This window comes from Belonocnema kinseyi, chromosome 1, assembly GCF_010883055.1.
Source record: "Belonocnema kinseyi isolate 2016_QV_RU_SX_M_011 chromosome 1, B_treatae_v1, whole genome shotgun sequence".
NCBI classification, from domain to species: Eukaryota; Metazoa; Arthropoda; class Insecta; order Hymenoptera; family Cynipidae; genus Belonocnema; species Belonocnema kinseyi.
The window spans coordinates 26318625-26330796 of NC_046657.1; the positions used below are offsets into that span (position 1 = coordinate 26318625).

Here is a 12172-nt window from a genome sequence, read left to right on the forward strand (position 1 = left end):
TTTTTTCAGATTTTTTGAAATTTTTTTTTGTTGATTTCAAATTTTTTTGAAAAATCAAAAATTTTTTCGAAAAAATCTTAAAAAATTTCATAGTGTTCTATGGTTAATTTCAAGACATTTTTATTTCATGGAACTTTTTTTTAAACTTTGAAGGTTTTGAGAAAAACAAAGATGATGGAAAAAACCATTTTTTGGAACATTTTTGTATTTTGTCCGCCATTTTGGAAGGAAAAACATATATAAAAATTTTCTGTTAAAGTTTGAGAATTTTGTGCACCGATGGTTAAAGAAATTTTAAGATATTAAGCATTTTATGTCTGAAAAAAAAAATTAAAAGAACAAAAAATCAAACATTTTTCACTATTTTTGTATACAAAAACCGCCATATTTAATTTTGAAGTAAAAATATTCAAATATAAAATAAATTCTGAGATTCTCATAAATTCTCAGAGAATTTATTTCTCGGTAATAGTCTCATTCTCGTTGCCGTTCTCAAAGTAATATAACCGGCTCAGAACCTCTGGGCTCTCGTTGACACGACGCATGCGCAACACGATAGATTTTGACGTTACCGCCTGAGTGTGACGTAATATTATACTAATCTTCATTTGTGAAAATTAATTTGTTTTCTGTGACTTTATTGAGGAATAATTCTAGCTACAACAAAAATATGGAAAATCGGCGTTTTGGTCAAAGAGCCTTTCAAATAAATTTGTAACCTGATTACTTTTTATTTGGAAAAAAATATACTTTTAAAATTTTTCATTTTTTCAAAAGTGCTCCCTCTGCACGAAGGAAAAATGGAGAAATAACTCTTCTTTTTTTTTCTCCTCTTTTCAGAGGTATTACCTATCGCACAACACGGCCTTGCTGAAACTCCTAAAACGCCTAGGACAAAAAACGCCACAGTGGCTAAAGGACGATCTGACGGATACCGTGATGACCTAGCAGACGCCAATTACGTGAAACTTCTCCCGGGATCTGTCCAATGCGACAGTTTCCTCCGAAGTGCCACGTTTTTTCGTCAAAGACTTGTAATTACAAAACTAGAAAATAATTAATTAATTAACAAATTCAAAGAACGGAATTGTACATTGAACATTCGTAACTCTCCACTGGATATTTGGATACCTCGACAATTGGGACACATTTCTTCTAAGAGAAGAAGAAGAAAAGAAAAAAAAATTGACAGGCCTACTCGGTGGACTATTGGCCTAAATCGAGGTATCGAACGTGCCCGATTGCTAGTCACTAAGTTTTACGATGGCAGCTTGAATCAGCAGCTAGCTATTGTTATAAGCTATCTCTAATGTTATCATTAACATCCATTTATTAACTGTTGTTGCGTTCAGTGTCCACGGATCTCCAGACCATTTATCAGCAATAATTCCATTTTTTCGAATTTTTTTTTTTTTTGTTGATATGGTCTAAATTGTTTCGAGGTCACCCGTCCGCAGGTGCCATTTTGCTGCAAAAGTTAGACGTGACTTCTATTTTAAGGGTGGCCGGATTGCGGAAAGAGGGAAAATAATTTTTCGGTGTGAAGACACCACTATTCAATAGTGGTGCTTTCACACCGAAAACTAGTTTAATCAAGTCAACATTTTTCTGACAGAGATAATCAAAAATGCCGGAATTTGAAAGCTTCTCTGTTCATGTACTTAAAAAAATTTCTAAATTTTCTTGATTGAAGTCACGTGATGGATTGGGAAATCGTCCAGGAATGGCGCATTTGAAAATCCACTGTACATTATTTCAAAGCATTGATGACGAATGTGTGTATATTTTGATAATAGTATTTTGAGAACGATTGAGAGAATAATCATGGATGGAAAATCGCGTTTGTAAAGTGTGTCACGCGTTCATACATCGACGCAGCGCAGGTTTGTTATTTTTCCAATTTTAACGGAATCAACTGATCAATTTTGGAGCATCTTTTTTTTTTTAATGATTACATTGGTCATATTCTTTATAGAGAATTCTTACAATTTTTTAATGATTTTTTTGTTGTTTTTAATTTATCTAAAGTTGCAAGAACTATTCTTTTTTTTTTAATTTGAAAAGAAAGTCTTAAGTTTTAAGTGAGACTAAATTATTTATAGATTTTTTTTTTTTTTTTTTATTTGACGAATATGAGAAGAAGTTACTGCCTGAAAATTTTCATATCAGCTGTGACTGCATCGAGAAGTGACGTGAAATGTAAGTTACTGTACTTTTTGTAAAAAGAATTGGAGGGTTGCCATTGCATGTATTTTGCAATAAGTATTCCGGCGCAAAATCGCTGCGCGAAGCCATATTGTACGTTACGGATAGATTATAATGCCGTTTTATTGTTACGTTTGTACATTTGTTTTCTTTTTTATACTGTCAATCTACAATAATAATAACTGATCAATTTGTTTCGTCAAACCGAGTGGTTTTATTTATACCTTTACTTTTATTGCTTGTACTTATAGGGAGCGGTTCGGGTTCTATTCCCGCTGTCGGCACTTTTTTTTGCATTTTATTTATTACAATGTTTGAATATTTAAATATTTAGTTTCTTTTGAAGTTAAATTGTGTAAAAAACATAATATTTTCAATAAAATACAGGCTTTTTAAAAACTTTTTGCACAAGTAAATTTATTATCGATGAATTTGATTGATTTTATCGTTTTTTTTTTAAGATTTTGATTTATGTTTTAACGCATTTGAAATAAATACAGAAATTAATTAGATATAAAAGATTTTTTTTCAAAAAGAATGACAGTCAATCAAAACAGGGATTTTTTCATTTAAAAAAGCATATTGAAAACTCAAAACTTTCCTTTGAACAAAAAGATACATTTTCAATAAATAAAGATTTTAAGATGAAAAATAAACTTAATTTTCGGTTCAAAATTCATATTTTTTAGTTGAAAATTGGTATATTTTATTAGAAATTTTTTCTTTTTTTTTTTTGTTTAAAAGTGTTCTAATTAGCTAAAACATTATTTATTTTTAAATTCACTTTTTTGTTGTAAATTAAACTACTTTTTTGAAAATTCAACAATTTTGTAAAAAGGCGTTCTTTTTTATTAAACAAGGAATTGTTTTTGTCTTTAATTTTATTCACAATTCATTTTTTTTAAACTGAACTGTTTTGTTGAACATTTTTTTGGTTGCTAAAACTTTAACATCAGCGTTTTCATTTTTTAATTTTTTTTTTTTTTTGACAACTTTTAGTTACTTAAAAAAATTTTCATATGATGACATTATTATCAATAATTAATTATTTGTAAATTAAAACTGCATGTTTTTGTTTTTTCAGGATTTTAATTAAAAATTTATTTTTTAACGCAAATTTAAATGTTTTATTATTGTTGATAAATATATTTATTTATTTCAATTTTTGTTCTTAGTTTTTTTTCAAAGTGATAACTTTAAAGATTAATTTATTTGGATAAAAATATAACTTTTTTTAATATTTGTTTTTTTTAGTAGTTTGAAATTAATTGTTTAAATAATTAATGTAAATATTTTATTTTTGCGCGTAAATTTATCTATTTTATTTGAAAATTAATTTATTTAGTTCAATTTAATTTCTAGTAGAACTCAACTGCTTTTGGTTTAAAATGAATTTTTTTTTAAATGAAAATATAAATTAACATTTTTCGTTTAAAATTCAACTATTTTTGTTGTTGATAATTTGTTATTTTAATTGAAATAAAAAAAGTTGAAAATTTAAGTACTTTATTTAAACTTAGTTTTCTGCTTGAACATTTTTTATTATTCAACTTATTTTTACATTATTATTCTAATTATATTATTATTAATAATTAATTATTTTTAATCAAAACTGTATGTTTTTCTTGAAAGTTCAGTATTTTAATTGAAAATTCGTTTTTTTACTGCAAAATTTAAAATTTTACTTTTGTTTAAATATTCTTTTCTTTGCTTTAATGTTAATTTTTTTTGTGAAATATTTTCAAGTAAAAATTTTGTTGGATATTTTTGGTTAAAAATTTATCGCTGTCGGCACTTTTTTCTTTTTTTGCATTTCATTTATTACAATATTTAAATATTCCATTTCCTTCAAAGTTAATTTGTGCAAAAAAATATTTTCAATGAAAAACTCGATTTTTTAAATTAATTTGATCATTTAAAAAAAAAAATATATATATATTTTAAAATAAAAATATGCACGATCAATTTTATTTTTCGTAAAATTATATTAACTATCACTGTTACTGAGAAAGTTTCATTCAAAAAACTTGATTTTGGTTCAAAATTCATATTTTTTAGTTGAAAATCTATATATTTTATTGAAAATTCCTCTTTTTTTTGGGTAGAAAAGTGTTCTAATTAGCTAAAACCTCTTCTATTTTTTTAAAAATTCACTTTTTTGTTGTAAATTAAACAAATTTTTTGACAATTTTACAATTTTGTTAAAAATATGTTCTTTTTGGTTGAAAATTTTTTTTTTCAGTTAATCTTCTTGGGTGGTAAATTCATCTATTTTTGAAAAAATTGCATTATTTTGGTTAAACATCACAAATCTGTTTTTAGTTTAATATTAAACATTTTTTAAATTAAAATATCAACTTTAAATTTTTTATTCAAAATTTAATTATTTTTTTAGTGGTGTTTTATAATTTTAGTTCAAATACATTTTATTTTGTTAAAAATTTAACTTTCATTGAACATTATTTTGTTGGTTGAAAATTTAAAATCAATGATTTCGTTGTTTTTATTTTAGTGAAAATTTTTCATATTATATTTACATTATTATCATTAATTAAATTTGTAATTAATTATTTTTAATTAAAAATGCAAGTTTTCGTTGCAAGTTCAGCATTTTACTTCAAAATTCACGTTGTACGACCAGTTAAATTTTTTCTTATTGTTTAAAAATTCATTTCTTTGCTTGAGTACTAATTTTTGAATATTTAATTTTTTCAAGTTAAAATTTTAGTTTCACTATTTTTTTAGTTGAGGATTTATCATTTTAGTTTAAATACATTTTATTTAAACTTTTAGGAAATTATTTTTTCAATTGGAAATTTTTAATTATATTAATTTATTATATAAATATAAATATAAACATTTATTATATATAAATTACATAAATAATTAATTATTTTTAATTAAAATTACATTTTTTGTTAAAAGTTCAACATTTTAATTTAAAATTAATTTTTACTACAATTTTAAATGATCTATTATTATTTTTAAATCCATTTTTTTACTCAAATGTTATTTTTTTATTGTATAGTTTTTTTTAAAGTGAAAATTGAAGTTTTATATTTTTAAATGAAAATTGATCTTTTTTAGTCGAAATTTATGTATTTTGTTTAAAATTGGTTTTTTTGTGGGGGGGTTGCATTTAATCTATTAATTTAAATATTTGGTTGACAAATCATTTTTTGGTTGAAGATTCATCCGTTTATTTAAATATTAATTTCTTTGGGTGAAAATTTAACTATTTTGTTAAATATCCTTTTTTGTCACTTTTTTTTTCATTATTAAAAATTTAAATACTATACTTTTGCTTTGGAAATTTATCTAGTTTAGTCGAAAATTAATTTATTTTGTTAAAAATTCCTATTTTTAGTTGAATTCAACTATTTTGTTAATGTGGATTTATCATTTTAATTTGAATAAATTTTATTTTGTATGAAATTATTATTTTGGGGAAATTTTTAATTATTTGTATATTATTATAATAATATTATCATTAATAAATAATTATTGTTAATTAAAACTGCATGTATTTATTGAAAGTTCAGCATTTTACTTGAAAATTAATTTCTTCCTGCAAATGTAAATATTATATTTTTGTCAAAAATTCATTTCTTTGCTTGAACATTAGTTTTTTATCGTTTAAATTTCTTAAATGAAAATTGAGTTTCATATTAAAAAAAAAATTGAACTTTTTTAGTTGAAAATATATATTTTTTTTTAAACTGATTCTATTTAAAAACTGATGTTGAACATTCGTTTTTTAGTTCAAAATTTATTTGTTAAATTGAAAATTTAAGTATTCCACTTTTTCTTGAAAATTTGTATATTTTATTAAAAAAATTTGTTGTAAAAAGTTTTCTAATTAGCTAAAACATCATATATTTGGTGAAAAATTCAATTTTTTGTTGTCAATTGAATTATATTGTTTAAACTCCACAATTCTGTCAAAAGACATTCTTTTTGGTTGATAATTTTTTTTCATAAATTTTATTTATAATTCATTTTATTTTCTTAAAAATTAAACTGTTTCCTTGAACATTTTTTATTATTAAAACTTTAACATCAGTGTTTTGGTTGTTGTTTGTTTGTTGTTGACGACTTTTAGTTATTTAAATTTTATAAAAAATATTATTAATATAATTATATCATTATTATAATTATTTTAAATTAAGAATGCATGTGTTTGTTGAAATTTTAGTATTTTACTTCAAAATTAACTTTTTACGACCAATTTAAATGTTTTGTTATCGTTTAAAAATTCATTTCGTTGCTTGAATATTAGTTTTTTTTTTAATTTAATTTTTTTATTTAAACATTTCATTTTTATATTTTTTCATTAAAATATATCGTTTTTAATTGAAATTGTATGCGTTTTGTTTCAAATTGGGCTGTTTGGTCAAAAATTTTTTCATTTTTAAAAAATATCTTGAAAATTTATTTTTTTTAGCTGAAAATTTATTCATTTGTTTGAAAATTCCTCTTTTTGTATTGAATTTAACTGCTTTTGGTTTAAAATAAAAAATGTTTAAAAATTTATTTTAACTATTTTCATGGTTACCTATTTGTCATTTTAATTGGAATAAATTTTATTTTGTTAAACGTTTGACGATTTTATGCAAAAGTATTTTTTGGTTAGGAATTTTAAATTATTCGTTTATTATTATTATAATGATATTCTTATGAATAAATAATTATTTTAAAATAAAACTTTATCTTTTTATTCAAAAATTAGCATTTTATTTGAAAATTTCTTTTTTATCGCAATTTTGAATGTTAAATTTTTGTTTAACGAAAAATCTATGTGTTTTGTTTAAATTATTTTGTAAAAAATTCATCTATTAAGTTTAATAGTTTTTTTTAAATTAACTTTTTAATTGTTCATCCATCATTATATTTAAAGATTAATTTATTTAGATGAAATTTAAACTATTTTGTTGAATATTCGTTTTTTAGTTTACAATTCATTTCTTGAATCTGAAAATATTATATCAATTTTTACTTTGAAATTGATCTATTTTAATTTTTTTTTTAATTTTCTTATTCCTATTTTCTGGTTGAATTGAACAGTTTTTCATTTCAAATTTAATTTTTTTAAACTAAAATATCCAATTACATTTTTAGTTAAAAATTAAATTATTTTTCGGTTCATGATTTATCTTTTTCGTTTAAATACATTCTATTCAAATTTTTTTAACCTTACGTTTTGGAAACTACTTTTTTGGTTCGAAATCTTAAATTATATTAATTTATTATATAAATATTTATCATGTATAAATTATAGAATTAATTATTTTTAATTAAAACTGCATGTTTTTGTTTTTTTAGCATTTTACTTTAAGATTAATTTCTTTGGATACAAATTTACCTAATTTATTGAATATTCGTTTTTTTTGTTTAAAATTAATTTTTAAATTGAAAATTTAAGTATACCATTTTTGATTGGAAATTTATCTATTTTAGTTGAGAATTAAATTATTTGGTTAAAAATTTCTATTTTTGGTTGAATTCATTTGTTTTTGGTTAAAAATAAAAAAATTAATTGAAATTAGAATATCAAATTATATTTTTTGTTGAAAATTCAAGTATTTTGTTGGTAGATATTTTATCATTTTAATTTAAATAAATTTTATTTTATTGCAAACTTAAATATTTTATTGGAAACGAAAATGATTAAACATTCAACTTAATAGATCATTTTTGTAACAAAGAAGATGAATTTTAAACGAAACATATTCATTTTTGACTAAAAAAGTTCAATTTTGATTCAAAAATACAAAACTTAATTTTTCCCTTAAGAAAAAATTAAACAATAAAAAACTAAAATTTAAGAAAATAAATAGGTCTTTAATCAAAAATAGAACATTTAAATTCATTTTTTATAAACAAATTTAAATGTTCTATTTTTGATTAAAGACCTATTTATTTTCTTAAATTTTAGTTTTTTATTGTTTAATTTTTTCTTAAGGGAAAAATTAAGTTTTGTATTTTTGAATCAAAATTGAACTTTTTTAGTCAAAAATGAATATGTTTCGTTTAAAATTCATCTTCTTTGTTACAAAAATGATCTATTAAGTTGAATGTTTAATCATTTTCGTTTAAATTCATTGTGTTTACACTTTTTTAAACATTTTTTTGGTTGGAAATTTTATATTATATTAATTTATTATATATAAGTTATATAATTGAATAAGTAATTATTGTTAATTAAAACTGCTAGTTTTTGTTTTTAGGATATTACTTAAAAATTCATTTTTACTGAAAATAAAAATTTTGTATTATTTTTTATATATTTTTTTTTGGTCTTATTTGAATATTCAGTTTAAAATTGATTTTAGTTTAAATTTATCATTTTACTTCAAGATTAATTTCTTTGTATTAAAATTTAACTAACTTGATGAATATTCGTTTTTTTTAGCTTAATATTATTTTTCAAATTGAAAATTTAAATGTACAATTTTTGCTTGGAAATTGATCTATTTTAATTGAAAATTAATTAAATTTAATTAAAATAAATTTTATTTTGTTGAAAGTTTAACTATTTTATTGGAAATTATATTTTTGGTGAGAAATTTTTAATTATTTTATTATTGTTATAATTATATTATTATTAACTGGTTATTAAAAATAAAGGCTTAATTTTTTGACGAAAATTCAGAATTATACTTGAAAATTCATTTTTTACAACAAACTTTAATGTTCTATTTTTTTTTGAATTTTTTAGTTTAAAATTAAATTTTTTAATTTAAAATTGGTCTTCTTTGTTACATAATTTATCTATTAAGTTAATTATTTATTCCAAAATGATATATTTACATTTTCATTCTAAACAATAATTTCCAACTGAAAAAAAATATTTAACAAAATTAAAACAATTCATCTATTAAGTTAAATATTTCGTTAAAAATTCATTTTTTGACTGAAGATGGATTTTATGCTAAAAAAGGCGAATTAAAAGAAATGCAATTAAATTTTCAACAACAAATAGTATTTTTTAACAAGATTGTGAGCATTAAAAAAAAGCAATTCAATTTACAAAAAAAAGGGGAATTTGTAGCGAAATAGTTGATGTTTTATGTAATGAGATTATTTTTCTACCAAAAAAGAAGAATTTTTAACAAAATACATACATTTTTAAATAAAAAATATAAATTTTGAAACAAAAATGAACTTTTTTTAACTAAAAAATATTCAAATAATAAACATTCGTAATGCTTTTTTAAATTAAAAACTCACTTTATTACATGACTGTCGTTCTATCTGAACAAATATTTTTTATCATTTAATTTTTTAAAATTTATTTATAATTCGTGACTTTTTACATTTTTAAATAACAGGCTGATAGTCAATGTAGTTTTTTATACATACATATCAATATTTTAACAAGATCATAGAATTAATCAAATTCATCGAAAATAAATTTATTTGTGAAAAAATTTTTCAAAAAAGCGAGTTTTGCACAGGAAAAAAAAAAGTATTAAAAATATTATTTTCTTACAAAATTTAAGAGATTTATAATGTAATTGAATGTTTAAACATTGAATAATCGTTTACCAGAAAATAACAGTTTTACAGCAAGCACGTAAATTGTCAAGTAAAAATGATAAATTTTTATACATAAAATACAAAACTTAAATTCTTATTTGAAATAATAAAAAACTAACATCGAAACAAAGAAATTAATTTTTAAACAAAAATAGAAAATTTACATCTTTAGTACAAAATCAATTTTCAACTAAAATGCTGAACTTTAAACAAAAATATACAGTTTTTATTTTTAAAAAACCAATTATTAATAATGATTAAATAATAATAATAAAAAGATAATTTTAAAAGAATTAAAAAAAAGAGTTTAATAAAATAGTTACATTTGTAACCCAATTAAATATGAAAATTGATTTTGCAATTCAAAAACCAATTTAATTTTAAACAAAAAATAATTGAATTCAGCCAAAAAAAGGAACCTTTAAAAAAATAAATCAATTTTCATCTAAAATAGATCAATTTCCAAGCAAAAATGGAATATTTACATTTTCAAATAAAAAAATTAATTTTAAATAAAATAAACGAATATTCAACAACTAATTAACAATAATAAAAATAAAAAAATAATTTAAAGTAATTGAAATTTTGTAAAAATCCAATCAAAGAGTTAAATTTAAAAAAAAATTTATTTCAACTAAAATGACAAATCAGTCAACAAAATAGTTGAATTTCGAAACACAAATATAAGCTGATATTTCAATAATTTACATTTTGAATTTAAAAAATTAATTTTTAACTAAAAAACGAATATGCAAAAAATAATTTAATTTTTCTCCAAAGAAATGAATCTTTAAATAAAGTGATGTATCTTTAACCAAATATTCAACTTAATAGATTAATTGTTTCAATTTAGTTAAATACTCTTTTTCAGTTTAAAATTAATTATTGAATTCAGATGTTTTTAGTTTAAAATGAAATTTCTAAAATTGGAATTCAACTAATTTTTCGGTTGATGATTCTTCATTTCAGTTGGAATAAATTTTCTTTTTTTTTTGTTAGAAACTTTAATATTTTATTGAAAATTATTTTTTGACTGAAATTTGTAATTATTTTAATTATTTATATATTATTTTTATAATTATATTATTATGAATAATTAATATTTTTTATGAAAATGTATGCGGTTTGTTTAAAATTATGTTTTTTTTAACAATGTATCTATTAAGTTGAATATTTAGTTAAAAATTTCATTTTTGGGTTAAAGATTCATAATTTAAATTAAAAATTAATTTTTTTGGATGAAAATTCAACTATTTTTATGATATTCGTTTTCTTTAGTCCAAAATTAATTTTTTTAATTCAAAATATGAGATGCATTTTTAATTGTAAATTTATCTATTCAAGTTGAAAATTAATTAATTTTTTGAAAATCCCTCTTTTTTATTGAATTCAACTATTTTTAATTTGAAATTACATTTTTTTACATTAAAATACAAATTTACATTTTTTGTTGAAAATTCTACCAATTTTTGGTTTGATAATTTATCATTTTCGTTTAAATACATTCTCTTTAAACTTTTTTTTAACCATAATTGTTTAGAAATTTTTTTTTTTTAATTTTAATATTATTAATTTATTATACAAATATTTATTATACAAAAATTATAGAAATTAATAAATAATTATTTTTAATTAAAACTGTATGTATTTGATTGAAAGGGGACGACTGAAAAACCCAGAAAACTAAAATTCCCGACACTGTAAAATTCCCGAATTAGAAAATTCTCGATTAATCAAATTGCCGAAAAATAATAATACCGATTTGAAAAATTCCCAAATAATAAAATACACGAATAATCAAATTACCGAAAAATAAAAATACCGAATTGGAAAATTACCGAAAAACAAAATTTACTAATAATAAAATTGCCGAAAAATAAAAATAACGAATTGGAAAATTCCCGAATAATAAAATTTTCGAATACTAAAATTTCAGAATTATAAAATTCTCGAATAATAAAATTCTCGACAGTTTATAATATTACCGAATTGCAAAATTCCCGAATTTTAACAATTAGTATTTTTTATAAATATATTTTATTGATTACAAGTACAACAATAAGACATTAGTTTCAAAAATTACTTTTAACATTTAAAATTTCGAAGCTTATTTCTTGAATTTAAAATAGCAATAATTTTAAATAAAATATTTCTAGGTAACGCATGTTTTTTTAATGTTCACAGTATTTGAAAAAATACAAAAAGCGTTAGCAAAAATTGAATTTTAAATTAATAAATAAATATATATACTTATATATCGAGTTTTTATTTGAAAAGCTTTGTAAGGTACAGAGAAAATTTAGGGATAATTTTTTTTCTTCTAAGCGCACGTTTTTACAAATTTGGTAGGTGATACAAAATTTAATTCTTCTTTCAAAGAAAAAATTATTGCTTAAATTTTTAAGTTTTTTTTCGAAATGTGCATAAT

At 20.3% G+C, this 12172-nt stretch overlaps 1 protein-coding gene across 2 annotated transcripts in view; it reads left to right on the forward strand.

Annotated features, from left to right (window-relative positions):
- LOC117168324 (bifunctional heparan sulfate N-deacetylase/N-sulfotransferase) overlaps positions 1-2409 on the forward strand; it is a 170601-nt gene extending 168192 nt beyond the window's left edge. For both annotated transcript variants that reach the window (XM_033353904.1, XM_033353911.1), the window contains exon 12: positions 841-2409. In XM_033353904.1, coding sequence (XP_033209795.1) covers positions 841-948 — 108 coding nt within the window. In that variant the 3' untranslated portion in view covers positions 949-2409. The remainder of the gene's footprint in view (positions 1-840) is intronic.
- Positions 2410-12172: the final 9763 nt, after the last annotated feature.